General features: G+C 41.8%; 1 protein-coding gene across 2 annotated transcripts in view; it reads right to left on the reverse strand.

Annotated features, from left to right (window-relative positions):
- crebbpb (CREB binding lysine acetyltransferase b) overlaps positions 1–27,022 on the reverse strand; it is a 44,278-nt gene that overhangs the window by 5,533 nt on the left and 11,723 nt on the right. Inside the window, exons 2-25 of one of the 2 annotated variants that reach the window (XM_076883202.1) lie at positions 23,124–23,713; positions 16,792–16,959; positions 12,966–13,206; positions 12,050–12,163; positions 11,081–11,326; positions 10,895–10,991; positions 10,565–10,702; positions 10,344–10,461; positions 10,026–10,188; positions 9,817–9,873; positions 9,429–9,550; positions 8,727–8,915; positions 8,176–8,562; positions 7,764–7,940; positions 7,412–7,586; positions 5,510–5,628; positions 5,173–5,412; positions 4,905–4,993; positions 3,498–3,578; positions 3,308–3,364; positions 3,125–3,202; positions 2,937–3,004; positions 2,708–2,858; positions 21–167 (exon numbers count right to left, since the gene is read on the reverse strand). In XM_076883202.1, the coding sequence (XP_076739317.1) occupies positions 21–167; positions 2,708–2,858; positions 2,937–3,004; positions 3,125–3,202; positions 3,308–3,364; positions 3,498–3,578; positions 4,905–4,993; positions 5,173–5,412; positions 5,510–5,628; positions 7,412–7,586; positions 7,764–7,940; positions 8,176–8,562; positions 8,727–8,915; positions 9,429–9,550; positions 9,817–9,873; positions 10,026–10,188; positions 10,344–10,461; positions 10,565–10,702; positions 10,895–10,991; positions 11,081–11,326; positions 12,050–12,163; positions 12,966–13,206; positions 16,792–16,959; positions 23,124–23,713 (4,012 nt within the window). Of the gene's footprint in view, positions 1–20; positions 168–2,707; positions 2,859–2,936; positions 3,005–3,124; positions 3,203–3,307; positions 3,365–3,497; positions 3,609–4,904; positions 4,994–5,172; positions 5,413–5,509; positions 5,629–7,411; positions 7,587–7,763; positions 7,941–8,175; positions 8,563–8,726; positions 8,916–9,428; positions 9,551–9,816; positions 9,874–10,025; positions 10,189–10,343; positions 10,462–10,564; positions 10,703–10,894; positions 10,992–11,080; positions 11,327–12,049; positions 12,164–12,965; positions 13,207–16,791; positions 16,960–23,123; positions 23,714–27,022 lie in introns of both variants that reach the window. The other variant, XM_076883201.1, reaches the window with a different exon arrangement.

Genomic DNA, 27,022 nt, shown 5'->3' on the forward strand with positions numbered 1-27,022 from the left:
TAACATTTTGCCCGTGTTACCTGGTATTTGGAAAGGGGCACTCTGAGCCGTACTCCTGGACGTGCATTCCGAAGAAACAAACGTCCACCCCGTCTATTTCCTCAAATGCAAAAAGTGCTTTGGTTCTGTAGGGGAAGCTTTCCACCATCTCACCTGAGTCTACAAACCTGTGGAAACAGAGAAGGTGTAAGCAACAGCAGCAATGGACAGATCGAGTACACCTCAACGTATAGTCAGGGTGCTCTTAGAGCTTCTGGCAGAGGCATGTCAACAGCATCCTTGGGGAAGCTGGGGTCATGTAGTCTGAATGAACCGTGTACCACACCTCCATTGCTGACGCAGATGTACAGAACTGTGATTATAAAGTTGTTGGTGCCTGACGCAGTATCCGCCTACGATGGCTTCTGGCAGAAGATGGACATAAGTGAAGGGAGTTCTCAATCAAAAGGGAGGGATTCTTTCAAGACTGGTTAACTTGTGCAACTCTGAAAGCAGCTGACTGGTACTGGCAGAAGACAGCGTTCTTAGCCGCCAACTACGCCAACTCGAGTGTGGGAGGGGTTTGGTACATAGAGCCATGGAACAAGATTCCCATAAGTCTTGAAGAAAATCTAGCAACCTCAAGTCAGATAACTCGGGAGGTGAAAGCAGTTCTCTGACCACACTGTAGGCCGTGGGGAGCCAGAGGTATCAACTTCAACAGGAAATCACACTTTTTAGCTTCCCTTCCCCTGTGGAGAAAAGTCCACCTCCATTCACAGGAGTAATGTGGTTTTCAACCTGGTTGCAGAGCACTGGACCAGCTCTGTGCCCTCTATGATGATAGATGAATGTGTGTGGGGTATTGCCCCCAACTACTCTACAGATACTTTTGCTGACTTGAAGAAGCAATTCAACTGTGCCCCCTCAGGGGTTGCTTCATGATTATGGGTCATTGGGTTCATCTTTCTGGCAATAAGGTAGGCTTGTTTTCCACCAGGGCTGCCCTTTGTCTCCGATTCTGTTCATTACTATTATGAACAGAATTTCTAGGCGTAGCCAAATGGCACAGGGTGTCATGTTCATTGGTCTTAACATGTCTCTGCTGGCTTCACTCTGCTATGGGCTACAGCTCCCAGTGGGGATGTTTGCAGCACATTACAAACTGGCATGGATTAGCGCCTCCAAGTCAGATGCCGTGGTTCCCACCCGGTAAAGGATGGATTTCCCACTCCAGGTTGGTAACAAGTGCCTGCCTCAAGCAAAGGAGGGCAAATATCTCAAAGATTTGTGCATGAGTGAGGGAAGAGTGGAGTGGGAGACTGAGAAATAAGCACAGCGTCTACAGTAATGTAAATGCTGTTTAAAGGTGAGCACAAAGGCAAAGCTTTCACTTTACTGGTGAATCTATGTTCCTACAATCACCTATTGGCAATAACTGAGTAGTGATAGGAAGTGGAGGAAATTAGCCTCCTTCGAAGAGTGTCTGGGCTGAGGTCATTTTGGTGTGGAGGAATAAAGGCTCTACTCAAGCCCAGTGGAAGCAGTTGAGATGGTTGAAGCATCTGGCTAGGATGCCTCCTGAGTATCACCTAGATGAGATGCTTCGGGTATGACAAACCCAGCACATGCTGTAGGGATTGTATCTCTCAGCTAGCTTGAGAGGCCCAGACAGCTCAGACCTGGACAGGCAGTTTAAAATGCATTACTGAATGGATGGATACAACAGCATTTAAAAGACAAACTCAAGTCATTTGTGAAAAGAAGAAGAAAAAAAAAAGTAAATCAATTTTCATAAGATTAAATATAACTCTGATGTTTTCCGGAACCAATTCCCTTTCCACAGTCAGATCTTTGATATGAAAGTATGAACATGGAGATTTCTGTTTATATCTGAACAAATTGCATTATGTATCGACATTGTGACGTTGCACAAGGCATCAAATACACAAATGGACAGGCAAATGGACTAGTTAGTCATATATGGAGCTTTTCTACTATACTTGAGACATCTCATTCAGCCATTCACACAAACACACACTTTTTTCTTTGTCTGAGTGCTTTCTATCCAACATCCACACTCCAATGAACACACTGACAGCAACTCTGGCTTCAGTATCTTGGCCAAGGGTACATTGGCATGCAGACTGGAGCAGCCAACCAGCAACCTCCGATTGGTAGATGACATGCTCTACCTTCTGAGCCAAGGCTATCCAACAACATTTTCCTAAAACTAGCACATCACTGGCACAGTGCATTCAGCAAACGATCCAGGTTATTGCTCATAAAATGAAAAATATGCCTTTGGTGATCAATTACGTGATCATTGTATCTAAATTTGATTAAATCCTGATCAATAGTCCAGCTGGAGTGATGAGTCCCTATAAAAAAAACCTTTGGGATATTTGGTAATAACCCAAAATGGTGATCATTTTGGTGTTTGCTGTCATCATGCCATGGTGTCCAAGTTTGATTAAATTCTGCCCAATACTGTAGGAGAAACAAGCTCATCGGTCCTTCTACTCTATGAGCTGCAAAATACAAAAACTGTTCTCTGAGGCATTATGCAGTTCAGTTTCTAGCTGAGATAAATGTGGAATCAGCCGTGTGATTGAAAAGATTGAAAACACAATGCTATTGAAGATTTATCAGATGCTTTTATGCATCTGGACCCTCCAAAGGAAAAAAATTTTAAAAATAAGCGCTGTAAAGCAGGTGTGACACTTACCTAGACTTCATGCCAGGCTTAACCTCCACAGTTTTGTCAGAGCTGGCGACCACTCGCACAAACACCTCACCAGCTTCAGGGTGGTTCTGCCTTTTCAAGTACTTATTAACTCTGTCTTCAATGTATGAACCCAACCTTGTGGATTGCAACCCTTAACGAACACACAAAGACATGTTTTAAACACTGACATTCTTTGTCAGAAGTTGTTTTACTTGTATATGTAACTTACTCTTGGCTGAAAACTTGTTTTCCTTTCTTGCTTTACCAGACTTCTTCAGACAGTTGTCACAGATAAAACTGAAACGAGAATCTAATTATTTTTAGTGTCAACTAACAAATATAAATTCTATGACGGTCAAACATTTCTTTTATGTGCTTGAAGATATTTGTCTAGCGTAGCAGTCAAGCTATACTCACCCTGACGGCCAAATGACGTCATAGTGCAGCACACAGATCTGATGCATCTTTCGTCCACAGTCTTTACATTCAATATACCTACGATGACAAAAACATGCTTTTTCTTTCTGTTCGGTAAAAAGCAGCAAAGAAGCAACACTGCAGTCACACACATCAAAATGAAACTGTCTAGAGAATACTCACGGCTCAGGGTCCAACGTGTCATTTTTCTTCTTTTCAAACTGATCTTTAGATATCATCCTGCACAAAAAGAGAGATCTTCATGTTAAATCTGTGACTATTTATTCCCTTCCAGAGAACAAGAGCCAGAAAGCAAATGGTTCCACGATGATCACGGGGTGATATTCAGACATCCGGGGACCAAGGAACTTACGTCTGTGGCTGTGACGGGTCATCTCCCAGGGTCACACTGTTGCCCTGGATCTCATTGAAGCACTTCTCACAGTAGTGATACCTGTCGGCAATAAGGCCATATTTGGGTGAACTGCAGCCAGCACACACAGTAGCAGCACAGGCAAACCGGCGTACGGGTGGCAGAATGCAGAGTGAACGGAGCACACAGCAACAACCGAGGATGGAGCATGAGCAGCGGACAGACGGAAGGACACACACACATACACACACACACACACACACAGGTAGAGGTACATGGTTAGTCAAAATGGTCATGATTCAGCCACTCTCATTCAAAGTGGAACAGAAATGTGGGGAAACATGCTCAGATGCTATGTTAAGGACATTAAATGATTGTCGTCAACAACAAATTCGTGTTCAACATCGTCATCGAACATGCATGCTGCAAAATCAAAACGGTAAAGACATTTACACTGAAATCATTTATGAGAAGCAACATGCATTAAGAGTTGATGAATGGATGATCATGTCAGAAGAGACCGGAGTGATGATGCAAAAACAATTGTGCCGGTTCCTTTAAGCAGAAACAACATGACTAAATTCCCTTTAACAGTGTCCAAGTCTTTAATTCTAATTTGGGAAATCTTGAGGCATTTAGCATTGATTATCTACAACTAAAGTGTGTTCCATTGGACTAATGTTAAGCTGCAATAACATATTCTGCACAGAAGGGGGTGCTTTGGAGCTCATTTCCTAGAAAGAAATTAAAGGGATAGATGTGAGGGATGGACCCATCATGCGTTTTGCTTGTCCTAATTATATGACTCACTCAACTCAAACTGTGGTGCAATACTCCTATAAAGGAAAGCCGGTGAGAATTATGTCCTTAGAGCAGGGGTGTCAAACATAAGGCCCAGAGACCAGCATTGGCCAGGTAAAAACTCAAACCCTGCCCACAGATTGGCTTCAGCGAAAAAGGTATAAATTTGGGACTTTTAAACTTGTATTAGACTTGTATTTTAATAGGTATTACAGCTTTTCCTGCTGATGAAGACCTCCCCATGGCCATGTATAACTCAATGACAGCAATTGATCAGACAGACTTTTTTTTTTTTGGGGGGGGGGGTGTTACAAAACAGCAACAATAAATATTGGAATCGTACTTTTTTGAGTATCTAAGGGATTCAATGTGAAGTTAAACTTCCACACAAGGAGAAAAAGGGAAGTTTTATTGGTCCGGCCCACTTAAGATCAAAGTTTTTTTCCCACATTCCTGGGTTATAGTTTTTCAGAATGGTGAATGTGAAGTGGGATCTTTAGTCATGCTGTACTTTTGAGGGTTTAACTTCACACCCACTTTGTATAATTAATTCTTCACCTCTTTACCCATGCCAATCCCTTCAGCAGAGAAAGCATGCACCTTTACCTGTTCTGGTAGCTGTAGTAGGTGCTATCCCTCGAGATGGTGCACAACTGTTTGCCATAGCAACACAGTGTCTGTGGTGAGAACTCAAACTGCAGGGTGGGAAAAAAACCACAAAACATTAAGGTACACGTAAATGTGACAATCAGCTTTCATCTAAAGTCAACAGCCAAATAAAGACTAAACTAAGGGTAAGTGACTTTTATCAGTAAGCAGAATGGTGTGCTGCCCTAAGTAGCTTGTGTTGACTATCCAGGATGTGCCATCTTACCTTCCTACCACAGCAGTAGCCCAGACCCTGCATGACAGGATCGATTTCTGCTTCAAACACTTCTGCCAGTTTGGTGCAGTACTTGTAGACTCGGGATGTTTTACGATTGTACAGCCACGCGTTGTTGAACATGAGCCACACATCTTCCACGTACTGCCACGGTTCCTGGTACTGACCCGTGTCCAGCTTGCGCTTGATGGTGGATAAGTCAATGGGATTCTTTACTATGTCAAAGTAGTCCTACAGGAGCAGAAGCAGGGAAGCAATTCCAGGATTGAGCAAATGACCCATAACAATTCGAAGCTTTGAGTAAAGGCACATCATTAAGTATACTTACAGGGATACCCAACAGCATTGGATCTACAGGTTGTCTAAAAGGCAGGGACTCTGGGTCTTGCTTGTAGAGGGCTTCAAGTGTTGGCATTAGGGCTTGCCTCAGTTCCTCTGGCTTGAAAACTAAAGACAAGAATAAGCCCATGAGGAAAAACACATAAACAGCATACCTATGTCTAAAAATAAAATAATTATTAATAATAATAATAATGGATTGGATTTATATAGCGCTTTTCAAGGCACCCAAAGCGCTTTACAATGCCACTATTCATTCACTCTCGCATTCACACACTGGTGAAGGCAAGCTACAGTTGTAGCCACAGCTGCCCTGGGGCAGACTGACAGAAGCGAGGCTGCCATATCGCGCCATCGGCCCCTCTAGCCAACACCAGTAGGCGGTAGGGTAAAGTGTCTTGCCCAAGGACAACGACCAGGACAGAGAGCCCAGGGATCGAACCGGCGACCTTCCAGTTACGGATACGCTTCCCAACCCCCTGAGCCTGAGCCATTTACCGGTAGTTAAGGAATCGTGACATTCCTTAACTAAATGGACTCAGTACTGATCAGTGGCGTGCAGCTGGGTTTACAAATTAAATGCCTGGTGATGCAGGCATAAAATTGTGTCTTGTTCAATAGATTTCCACTCCAGAATTAGTTTAAATATTTAAATAAAACACATACACACAAAATACTAATACCCATAAAAAAATTTGACTTCATGTTAAAATGTCTGAAAGGCAAATGCTGTTCTTTTTTCAAAAACGCTGCCAGTAGATAATGCTGTTGATAAACATTGACAAAAGGGACGAATACAAAAAAAAAAAAAAAAAAAAAGGAATCGCACTTATATCACGATTAGGTGTCAATGATTACAGCCTTCTTGGGAAGTGACAAGTGGAACCTGCCTCTGACATCCAGGGCCCAGTTCTCTTTATGCTTTTGAAGTGTTTGCTGTCATCATGCCAGGAATTTAAAAAACCTTCAGAAAATAGTCTCTAGATACTTTTTTAAGTCTGGCAAAGGATTAAAAAGATGTACAAATAAATAAATTGCTCCACCATGAGGAAAATGATCTACAAGTGGCTAAGGCTTCAAACAACTAGTTACTTTATCTGTTAAATTAAAACAGCAGCTCATTGGAATTCCACTATAAGAACCAGATTGCATCAGCCATTAGAGATCACATATGTTTAACATGTACAGGAGACATGCCAGAAAATTCTTTGTTGTCCTATTAAAGCATTAACGCAAAACTACAGTCTGCCAGTGAATACAAAAGAAAGGGCTTTTGACAAGAACATGCTCTGGACAAACAAATACAACAATAGCAGTCGTTAGGCTCGGACCAAAAGTGGCTTTTCAGAGGAAGCGTCTTGGACCACCTGTTAAGTATGATGGAAAAAAATCTTGTGGTTTGAGGCCAGCGACCTGCCTCCGGGGCTGGGCAGCTCACAGCTCAACTATTTTTGTGAAAGATAGGCTATTTCCTTTGAAATGTTGTGGAGTGATTTTAAATAGTCTATGCAAAACAACCCTCAACAATAGAACATTTACAGCTAGCTAACATGTAGCTTTTCATCTGTCTGATGAGACTTGTGGACAATCACGCAAAACTCTTGCACAAAGACCGTCGTGCTAAAAGGGTCTAAACAAGATTTTGAGGCCAAGAGTGTACTTCCTATATACACAGAAAAGCATCCATTGATATTTTAGTGAAAGTGTTGTGGTGAGTGAGTGAAAAAGCCATTTTCCTTGTGCTGCTGTTTAAGTATAACACCTTTAACTTGAGCACTCTACCAAGGAAGAGCAAGCATTTGGGTGTTCAAGCGTGCTGAAAAATACCAAAAAACTATTTCATCCTATGTCTAATTTTTTTACACCTTATATCTAAATATAGTAACATTACTTTTTTTGCGGCTCTGAGCGGTGGTAGTTGACGTGCTGTTGGCCCCACTTTCCTCCTCTTCTTTGGGTTCTGTCTTCACTTCTGGCTTCTTTTCCTCAGTTTCCATTGGTTCCTGCTTTGGTTCTGCTGCATCTGGCTCCTCTTTCTTCACCACTGGGGGTTTGGTTTCTTCCTCCTGATTATATATTAACACAATGATTGTTAACCATCTATCCAACACTGATAAGACAGCAAACCATCAAGCACTTGACACCCATGGAAGCATAACGCCTTAGATTAAGTTACTGAAATCCCACAAGACAGATTTACTGACAGAACTGGTTTATTTGTGGTGGAGAAAGTTTGCACATACCTCCATTTTTACATCATTCTGCGTCTTCAGAGAGCTGCTGTCGTCTTCTTCATCTTTTACTTCACTTTTGGCTTCAGTGCTGCTCATGTCAGGCAGGGCCTGCTGGGAACTCAGTTCAGCCACAGAGCCTGGGGTAGGCACTCTGTTATCGATGCTCGCTGCTGTTTGATGGGACAACTTAAAGCAGAAACAGAAACTGTTTAGTGCTGCCAGTTTTTAAAAAATAATTCTGATTTATAAGAAAAAAAACTTTTCCCCTCCTGCGATTAAAATATTGACAGCTAAATTTTATTAAATAAAATTTGAAATATTGTTTGGTTAAAACACCTGGATGGTGCTTTAAAGGAAAGTGAAAAAGGCATAAGCAATTCAAGAGCTGTGGTAGCTTTTCAGGGAAAAACTAGTATCTCACCGGCGTGCTGGGGTGCTGTGCCTGCACAGAGGAGGGCTGCTGCATCTGGCTGGAGGGCTCAGGTTGGGGCTGCAGGGGTGTGAGAGGGTGAGAAGGGTCAGGTGGTGTCCCCAAGGCTGAGGGGGGACGAGGGAGGCCACTAGGTATGTGGGTTGGGGTGGAGGAGGGCCCACCCGTGGACACGGGAGTGGAGGGCTGTGGAAGCATCTGGGAGTGGGTGGGAGTATGGTGTGGCTGTGGCTGCGGTGGTGGTGGCGGCGGCTGCTGCTGGGTGGCAGAGGCACTGGGTGGAGGGGTGGTACCCAGGGCAGGCTGAGCTGTAGGGCCGCAGGGCAGCTGAGAGCCAATGGAGCTCAGTGCATTCAGAGGGAGGTTAGAGTTTTGTGGCTGTTGGAACAAAGGTGTGCGCACTATTAGAATAACTTTACCAACCATTTACAAAGCGTGTGACACCAAAGTCACACACAAAAGATTGTATATTTAAAAAGAAACAAGCAATGTGCAATAAAAAGTCTAGGAGAATTAAGAAAAAACCTCAGCATCTTTCTCACCTGTGTGACACTAGCCTGTGACATGGCAGGTCCCAAACCTATATTCACATTCATCGCTCCACCCGCACTTACAGGAAACTGGCCCTGTTGCAGGAACTGGCCTTGGTTGGCTGGCTGAGATACCATGTTATTAGCATGACTACCCATAATTCCTTGAGTCTGAGGCATCCTTGATGGAGACATTCCCATCTGTAAAGTCAAAGAGATCAAATAGATAAATCAAAACAACAGACAACACCTATTATGAAGGTGTCTGCCAGGTAAAATCATTTGTTTCTAAAGGAAATGCTACCAACATGCAAGCTACCACAAGGGCATCCTGCTATTTTTCTGAAGGTCCTGTGGTGTAAACTTAACAGCCTCGGCTGACTCAAAGAAGAATACAGACGCAAACTACACCTGGGACGGCTGTAAGCCCAGGCCTGGGCAGTAGTTTCAGTACAGATTATTCATTAGCAGCTGGTTCATAAATGAATCAAGATCTGTGTGAACTACAGGAAACACATTTTGTATTGATGCTTCCGTGGGACAATAGTAACAGAGCATTAACTAAATATACAGTTAAAGACTCGCGTATTTCACGGTCAAGAAGAGGGAAAAGAAATTTAAGGGAGCAAGCAAGTGAGCTCAGAGAAAAATAACTGCTTCAAGGCAAGAGAAAAGGGAAAGAAAAACAAAACGAAACAAAGGAGTGTATCTAACCGCTGGCATGGAGTTCATGTTCATCTGCTGTGGATGGTTCCTGGGGGAGGGAGTCCTTGCTCCCATGGGTGCCTGAGGCATCTGTGTATTCTGCACTGCCATTGGGTTAAACTGATTTATTCCTGTGGGGGACAAGTACATATCTTGTTAAGATCCTTGGGAATTAATATAATTTAATAATGCATAACCAAATGGGATATAAGGGAGACTTAACCAGATCAATTTGATATCCTGTATCAGAGCAATTTAACAGGTGTGGACAAATGAAACAAATAAAAGTGGCATTCAACAGACAAACCACTAGAGCATGTTAGAAATAAAAGACGCAAATTCAAGTGCTACCCTCCCCCCCAAAAAACAAAACAAAAACCAGAAGATGAACACATACCTTGTGGTATGCGGGGCATCATCTGATTTTGCATGTTAGGCATCTGTGTAGGTCCATCTGAGAAGACAGGATAAGTCGAGGTTCTTTTAAAAGATTCTTTCAGATAAAAACAGAGATTTGATGAAACATTAAAGTAATTATAACATAAGGTATTTTGGTACTGTCAACTTAGGACAGTCAACGGCTGATTAAGAATTTAAGTTACTAACTAGGAGGTCGAATGGCTTGTCCTGGGCCCATGGGGTTGGGCTGAGGCTGCTGTGGCCCAGCTGGTCCCATGCTAGGCTGATTCTGAAGCCGGGAGCGCCTTTTCTCCTCCAGTTCCTTTTGTATCTTGTAAATTTTTTCTGCCAGGAAGTGGTAGTACTCATCCTAGTGAGGAGGCAAAAAAACAAAAAAACAAAAACAAAGGGGGGGATATTTTAAAAATGATTTCATCTCAGTCGCAAGGATAGCTGCACAAAGAGCTTTAAAGATATTCAAAAAGGATGAAGGTGGAATAGCGTGAAGATGCTTTATCAAGTTACCCTGCTGTTAGCCGACTCATACATGTCACCCTCAACCTTGCGTGCATAAGCCACCAGGTTCTCCATGCGTCGGTCCTTCAGTGCTGCTGGGTCTGGGGTTGGGAATATGGCTTGTACTCTGATGAAAAAAATAAAATAAAATAAAATAAGCAAATATAACCTGTTGTACCATATGAGAACTCATCTATCTACAAACACAGCTGTTTTATTGTTGCACTTACAGTTTATGCACCAGATGGGTGCGCAGGTCCTGAGTAACATGTTCATGCCAGGCCTTCCTTAGCCCTGTGGCAGACAGAGGGGTGGCAGCGGGGAGGTTTCCCATGCCTCCTACTACTGACCCATCTGGCATCAGCTGACTGTACGACGGACGCAATTTGAACATAATTTGTAAATAACACTGAAAAATAATCTTCTATAAAATAAAATAAAATTACCGAAGAGACTGAGAACACATATTTATGACTGACTTGAGAGGCATAAATTTATTTTGGGAAGGGCAGTACAGTAGACCTCGTTTCAAGTGATGCAGAAGGAATGAAAAGTCTTACCTGCTAAGCGCAGACAACGAGGAATCAGAGTGCATGCCAGTCTGGTTTGAGGAGGGGGTACCCATGCTTCCTGCCATCTGATTCATCTGATTAGAGCCTGGTAAAAATACCGAAGAATTTATGAAAAACTGGCACAGAAGCAATTATACACAAACTTCTAAACTGGCATTTCGTTTTATTCCATACCTAATGGGTTCATATTTCGCATCTGCTGGTGCTGGGGGCCCTGTGGGTTTTGCTGAGATGGACCCTGGCCCTGCACCTGAGCAGGAGACTGGTTCCCATATGGCAGGCCCAGGGCTTCATAGGCCCTCTGCATGGAGCTGGGGTCAATTTGTGTTGCAGCGCTGCTGATGGCTGTTGCACTGGGCTGGCCAGGTCCAACTGCATTCATGGCATTTTGTAGACTGGCTCCAGATGAACTTAGCGTAGCTGTAGGGAGAAAACAGGATGATAATTGGTTTTGCATTATAAATATTATATTAAAGAATTAACTCAAGTAATAGCCTGCAATAACTGAGGAGTAAATGCGGCTTCAGATGTGCTTCTATGCTCTCCTGTATTAATAATGTCAGCCTATAAATTGTTAGAAAAAAAAAAATAAGATTAGTATATGACTATAACAATTTTAAACATAAAAATGAAAAACTTGTTGTTTTTTATGTGAAAATTTAAAAAAAAACAAAAAAAAAAACAACCCACAAATAGTCTTTTTGGGACTTTGACATCCCTGTGCTGCTCCCTGCTGTGTTGATAGCTGACAGGGAGCATGCTGCCTCTGTGGGGGATTTAAATCTGTCATAGGGCTTTTTAACCAATTAGAGAGCATGCTGTCCCAAGAACCTGCCCCCAGTGTTAAAAGCGCCACTGAGCCCCTCCCCTGGGTGTCACATTACAGGCCCAGTATTTCTAGAGGAATCCTCTTGCAGCTCGAGCCCTCACAGTCTGCGAGCCAGCAGAGAAGTGGCAGTGAAACAACCTGCAGGTGGCACCACTTTATACCACAAACATGAGAGGCTTATCCCAGAGTAATGACTGCTTTACTGAAAAGTTACCTGCATTTCAGATATCTGCTTTATAATCCATGTGGGGTTTTTTCATATGGGTTTAATGAATAATTAAGATTAAAATTATGGAGCTGCTGAAGTTACTTACGCTGCTGATTCCTTTTGTCACTTGCATTTTTCAAAGGCAGGCACACCGGACAGTCGTGCCGCGTACAGTTCTTCCAGTGGGAAATGATCTGTCTGGATGATGCACAGTGTGCAACTGGAGAAAAATAAAGCACAAATAGGAAAAATAGAGTGAGGTGCTGGTGACAGTTAATTCAGGAGAAATCGCAAGACTATTGAACCCCAATATCTACACACTACAGTGAAGAACAGGTGCTGGTTAAATGGAGAAAAAAAAATATAAAATGACAAATTTCCAAGTCTATAACTCTTGGATGCCTTCATCACTACCAACAACTGTCAGAGTGAAGCTACTGACTAACAGACACGGACCAAACTGTAGGAGAAACTTGTTTGTAACTTAAGATTCAACTTTTGTTGGGTAATGTCAATCACTGAGGCTTGGTTAATGAAACAATTGAACTGTCTCCATTTAAGCAATAAATCGAAAAGTGACACAATTGTAATCCTCAGCATTTTATTTTAAAGCCACATTTTAAAATTTTAAGTCAGTAATTTTCAAAAAGGCAAATTTCATGGATATTTTTTATTTTTTGAAATTTCACTCAAAACTATTGTGGTAATGGTATATGTGCGAGTCTGAAGAAACAGGTGTTTATTGTCGTTTGGATGAAACTTGCAAGACATCAACGCCCGGTGCCATTTTGTTTAGATGCTAAATGAAATGGCATCAGGCCCACATCACAGGCTCTAATTATGGCTGCAAACCCATCTGTTAGAAGCTGAATCTCGTTTTTATGAGATTATTAGCAGCAGTTAGCAGATAAAATACCAAAATTAGAAGAACACGGTCACATAAAAGCTCATATGGGTAGATCCAAGGCTTCTCTTTATTTATTTTTTAATTCAGTCTCTAAAAACTCATCACTTTCACTCACCGTGGCAGGCTTTGCCAGCCTGGCAGTGGGTCATATGGTTGAGTACGTTCTTCATGGTGCGGCAGTGGGGCAGGGTGCAGGTCCTCATCTCCCCGTTGGCCTGCTCCCGCCGCTGGCACTTGTGTGCATGCAGCAGCAGGACCAGCTGCTGCTGAATGAGTTTTCGCTTCTCAGGGTCGGCCGTTGGGCCTGCGGACACACCACCGGGAGCAGGGACCATTGATGCTACCTGTTGCGGCATCTGTGATAAACACACAATACGCACACAAGTTAGTGATGGATACGCACAGAGGTGCAAACTCAGACACAGATGTGAAACCCCGGGAGGCAAAAACTTAAATGTGGATATATGATTGATCATAGCGTGAGGAGAGGAAAAATATTATTCCTCTGACTGAAGCTATGCATATTTTTTTGGCCTTAGAATTAAGTCTTTATCATAGGTATGAAACCCCACAACGTGATCTACGCGGTAACCTGATCTGCACCTCCCTGGAAATGCAACTACACATGTCATTGCAGGCCAGTATGCATTTCTGGCTACTTTTTAATTGCAGTTGTTTTTTACATTTGTACAACTTTCACCTCAATATGATAAATAATCAGGTTTTTTTCCCTTTACAACGAGTCTTTTGCAGATACTCCTGATTACAACTTAAGTGTATGAAACGCAGATTTCCACAGAATCATTTTTTTTTTTTCCCCCCAATCTATCGTCTGTACCCCCATGGACAAGGCCAAAGAGTGTCAAAGAATGTCAGAGACAAGACTGTCGACCTGCACAAGGCTGCAATGAGCTGCAAGACCCATCAAGAAGCAGCTTGGTGAGATTAATCAGAAATGGAAGAAAAATAAATCTTCGTACTCGTTAAGGAACTCCATGCAAGCTCTTGCCTCATGGATTGAGGATGATGATGAGAAAAGATGGTGGATCAGCCCAAAAATACAGAGGAGCTTGTCAACGATCTAAAGGCAGTTGGAACCACAGTCACCAAGCATTACACCATTAGCAACACACTATGCTGTAATCAATCAAACTGTAATCAGCACCTTCAAAGACAACCTGCTCAAGAAGGCACATGTACAAGCCCGTGTTAAATTTGCTAGCTTGAGCTGTCATCTTTGAAGGAAGAGATATGCTAAGTATAACCCAATGAACACCTCTCCACAGTCAGGGATGAAACATTGTGCTTTGAGGCTGTGTTTCTGCTAAGTTTACAGGACAAGTTTACCACACTGAGTGGCCAATACCATAAAATCTTTACTGAGAAGCTTCCCACAGCCAGAAGACTGAAGATTGTAACCTTAGAAGACCCATTCACGACCAATGACCCAAAGCATACTGCCAAGGCAAAAAGGAGGGGCAAAAGAAGAAGAACATTCCCTCCTGAGATGTGGCCAAACCTGGTGACCAACTACAAGAACATGCAGTGGCCTAGCCAGTCTCCAGAGCTCAATCTTACAGAAAATCTGTGGAGGCAGCTGACGCTTTGAGTTGCCAAGCGGCAGCTGAGAAACCTAAAGGATTTAGAAAGTTTCTGTAAAGAAGAGTGGACCTAAATCTTGAGATGTGTCCAACTACAAAAACATCTTACGCATGTGTTTGCCAGCAAGGGTTTTCCCACATTCTCCAAATTTTGCTTGGCGATCAAATACTTATTTCACTCACTGACATGCAAACAAAATTATAACTTGTGTGTCATATTTTTTTGGGACTTCGATTGATATTCTTTCTCGATTTAAAATAAAACTACCTAAAAATTAGAGACATTTATTTCTAATAGGTGAGCAAAGCTACAAATTCAGCAGGGGATCAAATAATTATTGCCCCCACTGTAAGGAATCGCAGATATTAGCAAATTCCTGGAAGGAGATGACAAAATGTTGGAATGACGATGAGGGAAAATGCAAAATAGTGACAAAACTTTAGGGACAAATATGTCTGCCTCTGCTTACATATTTCCGTCGCAGACATTAGCGTGTTCAGAGAGAACCAGACGGACAGAGAGAGAAAGTGAAACAATTTCCCATTTCCAGCATTAACCACACACACAAAAAAAAATAATTTTACTGACCATGAGGGGACAGAACAGTTAAAACAATAATACCGTAAGTCATCTGCCGGAGTCTATTCTTTTCAGTTTTTCCCCCCACTGATATAATTCCTCCAACTTTAATCTGTTTTTACACACATAAAAACTAGCGCACCCATCTTCCCCCACCACACTGCAAACCCTCCTCACACACATACTCTCTTTCACCAACAAATACACAAGAGTTAACCTACCATCTCTGCTAGTGCACAGCTACATTAAACTCCAACTAAAAAATTAAAAAAAATTAAAAAAAAAAACCCAAAGAAATGCCCCGTCTGTTTTTTCTTGTTTGTAAGTGAATGATCACTGTAGCCCGTACCCACATCTACACTCAACTGGAAGAGTGCCGTTGCGCTGGTATGAACATGTGTGCGGGCACATGCGCTCCCACACACCATCGCAACTGTCGGTCATGTATGTCACGTATAACATTGCATTAACAGCAAAGACGACATACAGTGTAATCACAGGAAAAAGTGGTAACGACCGTTAATGTTAAATGGATACTCAGATAAGTGAAACATTATACACAAGTGGATTAAAAAAAAGAAGTCCATCAAAATAACATTAAAACAACTCAACTTCAACGGGCCAATTAATAGTCTCAAGCTAATTAAGGTTATTAAAATGCTACAGAAGATTTACTTTAAGGCGTGCTGTGACTGGAAAATTCAACACCCAACCCAAGTTAAAGCAAAAGTCATCCTTTCTTTCTCAAGTCTTCACTAAATTTGGACAACAGTTGATTTATTTCCAACACTAAATACTTTAAAGAAAACAAATTTTGTTCCATCCTCCATCCCCGACCTCACAAACTACCATGCCAACACTGCCAAAAATCTTATAAAAGACTGTAAGATCTACAAAGATGTTTAAAAACAAAGAACCCTCCAAATACCATTTCACACAGTTTAACCTCTTATCCTGGTTGCTGTCCACTTATGGTCAGTAATAAGGGTTGACTAACATACATTGCTCAATGAGAACAAACTTATGCTACTATGCCATCATGCTGGAAGCATGAAATAAACTTCCTGTTATGTTTCTCTCCCTCTCTTACCAGTGGCAGTAGTGAGAGGTCCATCTATGAAGTCCCAATTAGCCACAGTACGCATTAGGGTGGGTGGATAGCACCAAGTTAGAAGAGGTGCGCTTTAAACCATTTGGATGCATTTTTTAAAAAGGCAACAGCGAAGCCCGGGGACTTCCTGCAACTAAACTTGGTTCATGGTGTTGACATACTCAAAGTGCAAAGCAATGCAGAAGACAGTGGAGAACATGAAATGCTCAATAACCATAAGTGCAACGAAATGCATTGTAAGGCAGACCACGCGGTTTATCAAACACTGTTTTTACTGTCCCTGCTTGACCTACAAAACCAGATGCAACGTCACATCTGTTTGATGATCAACAACAGACAGCTGTGGTTGACCAGTCAAAAGCAACAGCTCTACTAGGACTGAGTCACTTTCCCTGTAAGTACGCTGAAACAGACTTGCTGAAGTTTAGCTCCTGGTGCTCATCTCCACAACAGGAAGATGACAGTGGAAAAAAAGCTGAAACCAGGCCAACAGGTACAAGTTCAGGAAGGGCTCAGTAAGTTGTGTCAGAGTAAAAAAGCTAAAATAAGAATTTAATGTGTAGCAGCAAGGACAGAAACTAACTTTAAACTAAAGCCTGGGACGTTTACCCTCGTTTATTATTTTTTTAAACAACGGACGGACACTCACCATGTTTGGCACACTCCCAGCTCCCTTCAAATCAGCAGGGAACTGAGGAAGGTTGTTGGAAATCGCTGTCTTGTTCTGCAGTTGTTGGGCGTTGACCCCCGCTGCCCCCATCTGTTGCACCCCAGGCTGGCCATACTGCTGGCTAAATGGAGCTCCTGGGATCGGCATCTACAGTGAGTAACAGGATGCAGGCTAGTTAGAAGACCTATCGTGCAGCATACCCTCATAGTGGACAGCTCCTTTACCGCTCCACTCACTTGTGTCTCATTGCAAATGGGACAGACTGTAACATACACTGCAAATCCAATGAAGGTCAACAGGAGCCCAAGAAGAGTTTTCCTACTGGGCACCGTAGGAGGTTAATCTGATAACGAACACACAGAACAAATTCAAGCACTCTCCTTTCAAGAAAAGGAGCACTGCTGCTGCCGCTTGTTATAAAGTTTCGTTGTTGTTTTTGTTTATGTTGAAAGCGCAGGTAAAAAAACAAATCCTTCAAAGTCTACAAAATGATGGTCAGTCTTCTCATCAGTGTTTCCCAGTAAAGAAAAGTCACATTAAAGGATAATTCCAGTTTAATTCAACCATGTGTTTGGCTTTATGACTCTACTCCACATGTTTCACTTCCACTGTGGGGAGACACAGGGAAACAGGGAATGACACAAAAAAAGCTGTAAATGCTGTTGTGTGAAGGAGCTAGCATGGGCTCCATGCAGTTTTTCAAACCAGCAGATTTTTATACGAATCATTTGTCCTCCGTCTGACTGAAGGTAAACAGAAATTAGCTGCCTTGCATGAAAACTCGCGAGCCGAACTAATCACTGACACACACAGTTCAGCATTTCCTCTTGGTTAAACCCCTTCCCCCACCAGTGATTACTCCACATACCACTATGTGGACAATCAGTCATTTGATTTTAAACGGTTGGCCATATTTATTTGCGCCATCGTCCACAGAAAATGATCCCAAACAAAATGAAGATGGATGAAGAGACCGAAAGACCGTCCTGCTTTCCCAGCCAACGAAGGAAACTTTTGGTGAGACGTGTTGGCAGCAGATTTGGAAAATCCTGATGTGTCCATAAGTTATAGTAATCTAACTACAACTAATGAATCTGAAGCTTCGATTAACACTGCCGCCCAGACAACGTGTTTTGTAGAAAACAAGTGAAAGTAGAACTAATTAAAATGACAATTTAATGTGCCACCTGCAAGAACAAAAGCATGTGGTTACAAATACTCTTCAGTATCTATGTTACCAAAGTTGTGTGCGTATTGGAAAATTAGCTCAAGGTACATAACACTCGTTTATTAGCCAGCAAGTGTGACATCTTCTTAAAAGAGTGTTCCAGAAGCTTATTTCAATTTCTTAAAATTACATATTTCCTTTTTTTTTTTTTTGATGAAATTTCAGTTTCAATCATCTCCCGCGTCTTGGCAGGCTTCACCAGGAGCAAAATTTACAGACTTGATCACACAACATTAAGGCCACACATACAGATACTTCCTTATCAAGAGCTCCGACCACCATTTATTACCACAGCCGACATTAGCTTTTTGTTCCCTTTGATACCCTCAACTTGAACCGTTCTGCTGCTTCTGCTTGACGCTGTTCTGTGGTGGCCAAAGCAGCAGTCTGCTTTGCTTTCGCTGCTGGGCAGGGCTTGCCCAGGAAAAAAAAAAGGGAGGTGACAACACAAAGCTTGCACAACAGCTGAGCAGAGCACTGCACTGCTGCCTGCCCCTCCCCCTCCCCCTTCTCCACACAGAGAGACACAGATGCTTTCCTGCTGCCGCTCTCTCATTCACACATTCTGCCTCCCACATGGATTCCCCCACTTGATGATCTGTACGTATTACAGGCAGTTATTGCCTGCAAACGGTGGCACGCGCCAAAAATGACGTGACAGCTTCTGTTGTTCCGTGCAGTGCGCTTTGGTGTTGTTTTAGCTTGTAAGCTGGCCCGCGCAGCACAGCTGGGCTGGAGACACGAGAGCGTGAGCCGTTTGGTCTCTACATGAATTTCAACGATAGGAGTACAAAGATTTCCAGATGGCTTAGTGGGAGATTGCAGCAACAATTGGAAAACATGAGAACTTCTGCAGAAAACGTTTTTTTAAAGGGTCCAGAAACGCTTTGTTTCACATTTCAACTTCTTCCATTTCAGCGCTAACAAGTTTTGTTTGCAAGTCGAGCAAAGTTGAGGAAAGACACCATAATAAAAGTGGTGGCTTCGCACACACCTGGAGACAAATACTGCCACATCACCGCTGATTTAGGAAGAGAAGAGGTCAAAACCGGAAGCATTGATTTGAGAAGTCAAAATCTCCTTATGTGTAACCTGTTAATCTCTTAGCTTCTACACTTGACATATTGTCAACCTAGCAATAGCGGCAGCGGTGCATGGCTACTTAAAGTGACTCCGAAACAGCAGTGCTGAGTGTGTTGAGCATAAAAGCGGCCTTACGAAGCACCGACTCTTTCCCCTCATTCTCAGTGGATCTAATTTTCTTATCTTCTTTAAGTATTTACAGTCTGATTAATAAACGTTTATCAGAGATGTAAAAATGCTGTACTAAAATTAACTGATTATTTTAAAGTGGAGGTTTTTTTGTCTATTGCCACTTTACTGTATGATGGCAATTCAATTTAATTCTTTCAAAAAAAATTCAAATAATCATGCTATGTTACTTGCAGCTCACATGAATTGTTTGGTCAAAAAGATAAAAAAAAAATTGCTCCATATTTAAAAATTGTGTTAGCTATATCTGCCCAAACAAAAGAAACAAAAATAATTTTAAAAAAAAAAATCTTACTTTAAATTAACCTTTTTCCTCACAAAAATCACAACAATTTGATCAGACTACACTCGGTCCACAAGTAGACAACTATGGCGAGGACAGCAGCCATATTGAAATAAGGTACAGTACGTTTTCCTTTTTACAAATCGAATCACAAAACTTCTTGATCGCATGTCATACTGCTCACAAGCTGGTTCAAATCGACCTATTCTTCTTACCCCATTTCCTCACCTCAAACATAATCATGGTGTCTCAGTACGATCAAAAGGTGACAGTTTCAGTTTCGTACAAATGACATAATATATAAGGGAGATTCAAAGCAATGCACGTTGTTAAACAATGAAATAACACAAACAGTCCTATATTACTGCGTATGTGTCTATATGAGGAAAGGAGGGGCTTTTTTTCATGTGGCAATGTCTGTTCAAATAATCTTAGTGAGAACTAGCCTGCTGGTTTAACCCTGGTTTCCTGTCAAACCGCAAAGCTCTCAGACAAAAGGAAAGACATGTTCTCACAATGAGCACTTCAAAGTCTGTGAAAGTAAAGATTATCACAACCAACTGCACCAGCAGCACATCATGGAAATTATTTTTCATTCACAAACTTTGACTCGCTTTGTAGAAGTACGATGACACAATTTTCAGGTCTCGTCACATTTGCCCTGGTTGTGTCAACGAATTCCTATTCAGAATGTATGTACTTGTATTTTTTGCACTATAAGGCGCACTTAAAATCCTTTAATTTTCTCAAAAATCAACAGTGTGGGTGTAAACTCTGCTTCAGGTCCCAAAGTCAAACGAACACTGCAACATCATTGAGAGATAAAAACGGTCTAAATTCTTTGATCTTTAATAAAATGATCAGCGTTGCTGCTTTACCAGGTGGAACAATAAAGTTTAACATTCAGCCATCCATGAAAACAGAATTTGCTAAATTTAACCGAGTTAGAAGTTAGCAGGAAGTTAGCTCGCTAGTTTCTACCCAAACATGATTTAGCATGTTCTGACAGAGATTTCTGAAAAAATTAAAACGTACAGCTCTGCTGTCACTTCCAGCATAAATGAAGACAGAAAACTAAACAGCAGTTACGTTTGTAGGGTTGGACTTGGACTAGCTGGTATATAATGATGTGCTGCATGATCGCTAGCAACACAGCTATGTTAGCATAACATAAACACAGTTAGGGCTGTGCGATATGACCAAAATCTCATATCCTGAAATAGGACGTCTATCGTCCTGATAACTAGGGCTGCTCGATTATGGCAAAAATGATAATCACAATTATTTTCACTGAAATTGAGATCTCGATTATTTGACGATATTTATTTAACCCTTTAAGACCTACTATAGAACCAAGTCCGCCAGAGCTTATATTATATTTTTACATGCTGTAGTGCCATTTGTGGGAGCATTTCAAGTTGCTATACAACTGTTATAGCCCATATTTTACTAATATGTATGCATTAAGTCCATAGTAAGTACATTAATTGCAAAAAAGGTGCAATAAACTACAAATAAATTGAAAATCGTTTTTTGTATTTTTTACATTTCTACTTGGAGAAATTTAAGAGGCTTATCCCTCAAAGCTTTAAATACAAAAAAGTTGCAAAAAATAGTTTACAATAACAGGAAACTTATTTTGAGTGTCTTCATAGTTTTATTTTGGAGATACACCAATTTTTATATACTGCAGGAAAAACGAAAAAACAATCTTATGATGCAAATTTGCAAAGAAAACAGCATGTGCATCAAAATAAACTATTTCCAGCAGTGCAATTCGAGTTCTAAGCATCCCAGCAACTATTCAGAAAAGTCAAACATGACCAGTATAGGCTTTTAAGGCCTACAAGTAAAAAACTACAATTTCCGCGAAAATGACGTCACTTCCGGTTTCGGCCAGGAAAAGGCGGACATGCGTCTGTTTCACTGTGGGAAGTGTTACGAACAGCTGATCGGATCGGCAAAGCGTGTTTCTGGAATATTATGTTTTTGTTCCTGCAAGCGCTTTTTATGCAATTTTTGCAAAGCTTTATGTGGAAGGAAACCGTGACCGAGGACAAGCTGATGGCATAAGATGTAAGTACAACTCCTCCGGTTTTATATGCAAAACAAATTATTGCGCTAGCTTACACGGTTCAGGTTCTACAGGGATTTAAAAAATAGTTACACAAAACGGAGCGTGCTGCTCTGACCGGCTTTAAAGGGTTAACAATGACTTTAAAAAATAATATAAAATAGTGTGCAACACCACTGAAGTTTTTTTTTACCTCTCTTTTCAGCCAACGGCAGTCACTCTCCTCTCCAAATAACTTCTGCTTAGCTTTCCGAGCTTCCCTCGGGTCCTCTTAATCAGCGGTCTCCAACCTTTTTTGCGCCACGGACCGGTTTATGCCCGACAATATTTTCACGGACCGGCCTTTAAGGTGTTGCGGATAAATGAGGGAGGGGCTAATAATCAGCTCAGTCATTTTTAATGATCGTTGAAAGCCCAGATCGTAATCGTGATTAAAATTCGATTAATTGAGCAGCCCTACTGATAACGATATAAATCACAAAAATTTATCATTTTCTGTAAATTCAAGTGAATCTCGGGCAGCTCGACTTGCGTGAAGTGTTTCCAGCTGCACGTCATGTACCTGGATTCGAGTGTTTTAACCGATGCATGAAGCTATACATTTTTAGACATACGCTGTAACGTCCGCCGTTTTCTTTGTGAGTATTTATTACACAGGGTGCTGCGGGGAAAAGCCTGTTCTAACGTTTGAGTCTAAGGTTTATTTTTTAGCACCTGACGGCTCTTTTTTTGCTTCTCATCCGTAAACACTGCATAATCTTTCACATGGTTCAGTTTATTTTGAAAAGTCTCAACAGGATCTTGAGCTTTATTGTGAAAGGTTTATGTGGAAAATAAACAAGCGGACACGCGATGTTTTACTGTCGTTGTTGCTAACGACAACGCATAAAAACAGGCACTTGTCCGTCCGTAGTGTGGTTATATTAAATATAAGAGAAAGAGAGAACTTTAGGAAATTAATATTTGCCACTACAATTGGTCATTGTAGTGGCAAATATTGCCATAAACAGTTTATTTTGCGACACCACGAAACAAACAATAGCGTAAAATGAAACGATAGACGTTTTTATATCGTCATCTGATACATATCGTTATATAGATAGTGAAGCTGGAGGATGAATGATAACTTTTTTCCACTCAAAAGTTAATGTGAGGGTTAGCGACAAATGCAATCGCATGGCAGGATGCTGTAAACAGACCAAACTTCAGTCAGGAGAACAGCTAAAATAATCCATTCACAACACGAGGTTAGTCATTAATATACTGCAAAAACATGTGAACAGAGCAGCTGCGAGAGAATTCAACATTAATGAATCAATGGTACGGAAGTGGAGGAAGCAAGAAAAATGAGCTGAGTAAAGCTTGACTTATCTGGTTGTTTTGTTTCGCTTAACGGGCCTTATGATCTGAAAAATATGGTATTCAAGTTAGCTGAGCAGAGTTTCAAACCTTACCTTATTCATGTTTCCTGCTTGCTGTGCACTCATCGTGTTGTGCGCACCCATCTGTGGCCCTCCTTGTGTGAGTGCATCTCCCACCACACTGCTTCCAGCTCCAGCACCCACTTGTGTCCCCTGCATGGGCTGGCCCTGGTACTGCATGCCAAGACCAGGTCTCCCTCGCCCTGCTGGTCCCATAGCCCCATTAATCACTTGTCCTGTCTGGCTCATGCCACCATGAACCTGGCCCATAGGCTGGCTGAAGCCCATGCCTGCACTTCCATTGCCTTGTCCTGGACCTCCCTTCTGGCCCTGGGGAGACTGGTGATTGGGGGATCCCTGCCCTAGTGTATTTTTACCATGCACACCACCTAGCTGGTTTCCCACCATGCTTCCTTGTGGCAGGCCACCTCCTAAATTGTTTGAGCTTCCCGGTCGCAAGAGCTCAGACAGCTGCTTGTGCTTCGCAGCAGCATCAGGAACCACTGAGTTAAGACCAGGACCAGCACCTGGGCCACCATTAGAGGACATTCCCATTACCAAGTCTCCATTGGGTATGAGCTCATCAGGAAGGTCATTTTCCAGGTCAAACAGTGAGACAAGATCTAAAGAAGAGAGAAAGGAAAACAAGAATTAGTCAATAAGCTACCAGTTAGTTATTAGCTGACTGTACAGGGCACGCAAAACCGCTAGCCCGACGTTCCGGGGCTAGCGTTTTTTCCAGTCGGGCTACTAAAATCTATCTCAGCCCTGCCCGTCGGGCTATCATAGGAAGGAAAAATGTGTCAGTGCTTTTGCATTCTTTTGCAAATTTAGCTGGGTAATTATGTCATTAGCATCAATGATCCTCTTTCAATATGTGATGTATTGAAATCACGTTTGAATTTTCGCTTGTTTTTTGCTTTCACTTTCATTTTGCAATCGCACAAACTGTGTATAAAGAGCGGTGGTGAAATTAATGCTGACACTTATTCCATCAACAGCCATCTGTGAGAGAGGATATTCTTGCATGAACTGAGTGAAGACAACACATCGTACCTCTCTACACCCTGAAACACTAAATGACTGCATGCAACTCTCCATTAATGGGGAAACAGTTGAATCTTTTTGCCCTGACAAGTCTATTCATTTCTGGATGTTTTCTTGAAAGGTTCAAGACACCTGGATCATAAAACCCCGACAAGAACAAAGAGCAGTGAAATGGAGGGCAATGCACAGGAAGAGAAAGCCGATGAAGGAGATGCTATGCCCTCAACGTCGAGTGGCATTTTCTCATCCGTGACTTCAGTGGAAGTTTCAGATTCAGAATCTGACACAGACTGATTCAAGTTCTACACCAGGGGTGGGCAACTCCAGGCCTCGAGGGCTGGTGTCCCTGCAGGTTTTAGATGTGTCCTTGAACCAACACAGCTGATTTAAATGGCTAAATTAGCTCCTCAACATGTCCTGAAGTTCTCCAGAGGCCTGGTAATGAACTAATCATGTGATTCAGGTGTGTTGACCCAAGGTGAGATCTAAAACCTGTAGGACACCGGCCCTCGAGGCCTGGGATTGCCCACCCCTGTTCCACACAGTTCTTACAAGTTCACAGAAACTTTTAAAACCAGATATTTGAGTTGATGATTGCCATTTTTATACAGTTGTTGTAATTTGTGTTTTAACAAATTTTTTTTGATTGATGTTTTGTTTCCTTTACAATATTATACAATAAAAATTATCTCTTTTTTTATTCGGGCTACTTAAATTTATTTTGGGCTACCAAAAACCGAAGAGTGCCTGCCCGAAGGGCTACCAGTGATTTTGAAATTTTGCAAGCCCTGCTGTATAGAAGCTCTGTTCTTTTACATTAGAAATATCGTCCATTATCGTCCAAGGTTTTATTGGAAATCAGCAATTTCTTTCCCCCAGTCAAGTCTGTCCCGTATTCAGTAAGTGAAAATAAAATAAACAATAAAAGGTGAATCAAATGGACCATTACGGCAAGGCTGGGATGGTCAATTTGGTAAAGTAAATCCGTTGGGCATCTTTCTTTGCCTTTAGACAACAATTCTGATGGCAAAAGAGCCAAACGGGACAGGTAAAAAAAAAACTAAAAAAAAAAGGAAATCAGCAATGTTTCGTTTATTTATTTATATATTCATTCATTCAGAAAACAATGGGGGGAAAGTACATAGTGGTTTAGAGTGAATCAATGTCTTCATGGAAGTTACTGAACAATAAAAGGTACTTTTAGCTGCTCTCTTAATCAGAAGGGGCTACCAGAGTGGGTGGCTCAACATATTTTCATTTGGCAGATTTTTCCACCGAATGCCTTTTGTGACACAACCCTCAAGAGATTGATGTCTCCCTCCTGGGAGTGATCAGGGGATCTTTTGCTTGTTAGAAGCACGTGAAAATCACTAGACTATGGAGCCATAAAAATACAAAACAATAACCTAATCATTTTTCCTTTTTAAGCATATGTAGAGTCCTTTGAGGGGGTTTTCACAACTTCAACTTATGCGTGTGTTTTTTAGGAATTTTAGACCAATCTCCAGAGGTGCATTTGAACAGATGTTCATGTTGGATGAGAAGGCCTAGCTCCTAGTCTCTGCTCTAATTCATCCCAAAGGTGATCCATGAGGAATCAGTACAGGCCAGTAAAGTTCTTCCACACCAAACATGTTCAATCAAGTCTTTTTGGACCTTGCATCATGTGCTGCTGAGGAGTCATGCTGGAACAGAAATGGGTCATCCCCAAAATGTTCCCACAAAGGTGGGAGCATAAAATTGTCAAAAATGTCTTTGAGGCGATAAGAGTTCCTTTTACTGGAAACTAAAGCCCCATTTCCATTATTACATAGTCGGATCATCTGCAGCATGCTTTACTCACAGCATCTGCCGCTCAGCATTGTACTGGTGATGTAAGGTTTGGATGGCCATTCTTCCAAATATGAAGTTTGGAGGTCTGTAGAAACTGACTCTGCAGAAATCTGGCAACCTGTGCACACTATGCACCTCAGCATCCAGTAACCCCGCTCTCTGATTTTATGTGACTACCACTTTGTGGCTGAGTTGCCGTCATTCCCAATCGCTTCCACTTTATTATAATACCACTAACAGCCGACTGTGGAATATCTAGTAGTGAGAAAACTTCATCACTGAACTGTTGCACAGGTGGTATCCCATCATGGTACCACACTGGAATTCACTGAGAAATCCATTCTTCCACATATGTTTGTAGATGTAGTCTACATGTCGAGGTGCTTGACTTTAAAACTGTGGCCATGGAAGTGATTGGAACACCTGAATTCCATGATTTGTATAGGTGAGTGAATACTTTAGACAATTAGCGGGCATTTCTGAAATTTCACACCGACTAACCTTCAGTTTAGAAACAATCAGGCTGAACAGAGAAAATAATTAAACTGCAGATGAACTCTTGCATGTCTGCAATGTTTACATTCACACACAGCAAACTTAAAAGTAAAATAATAAAGTAACACAGCCCCAGCTGTGACCTTACAGTAACACTGAGTACAAAAAAATAAAATCATACAGAGGGGAGCTTTTGCTCTGAAACTCAGAGCACTCGTGGTGCAAAGAATGAGTAAACATGAATACTCAACACACAGATAACATTAATGAAGGTTATAGTCCAAATCGCATTTATGCCAAGGTCCTTAACGTAGGGGCGTGAGCGTGGCTGTGAACGCCAGCCAATAAACATTTTACTAGCACCACAACCACACCCGCACGCACGCCTGGCTCAATGTCTAGGGCCACTAGGTAATTACGACTGGAGTATAATCAAACCTGTTCCTCAATGATATGTGGCAGATACTACAAAAAGCTTAAATATTCTAGTCACAAACATTAAATAAAATACCGGAGGTAAGCTTAAGGTTAGAGGAATAAGACTTGGTGGACCAAGA

The sequence above is a fragment of the Maylandia zebra genome, linkage group LG4, assembly GCF_041146795.1.
Source record: "Maylandia zebra isolate NMK-2024a linkage group LG4, Mzebra_GT3a, whole genome shotgun sequence".
Taxonomy (NCBI): domain Eukaryota; kingdom Metazoa; phylum Chordata; class Actinopteri; order Cichliformes; family Cichlidae; genus Maylandia; species Maylandia zebra.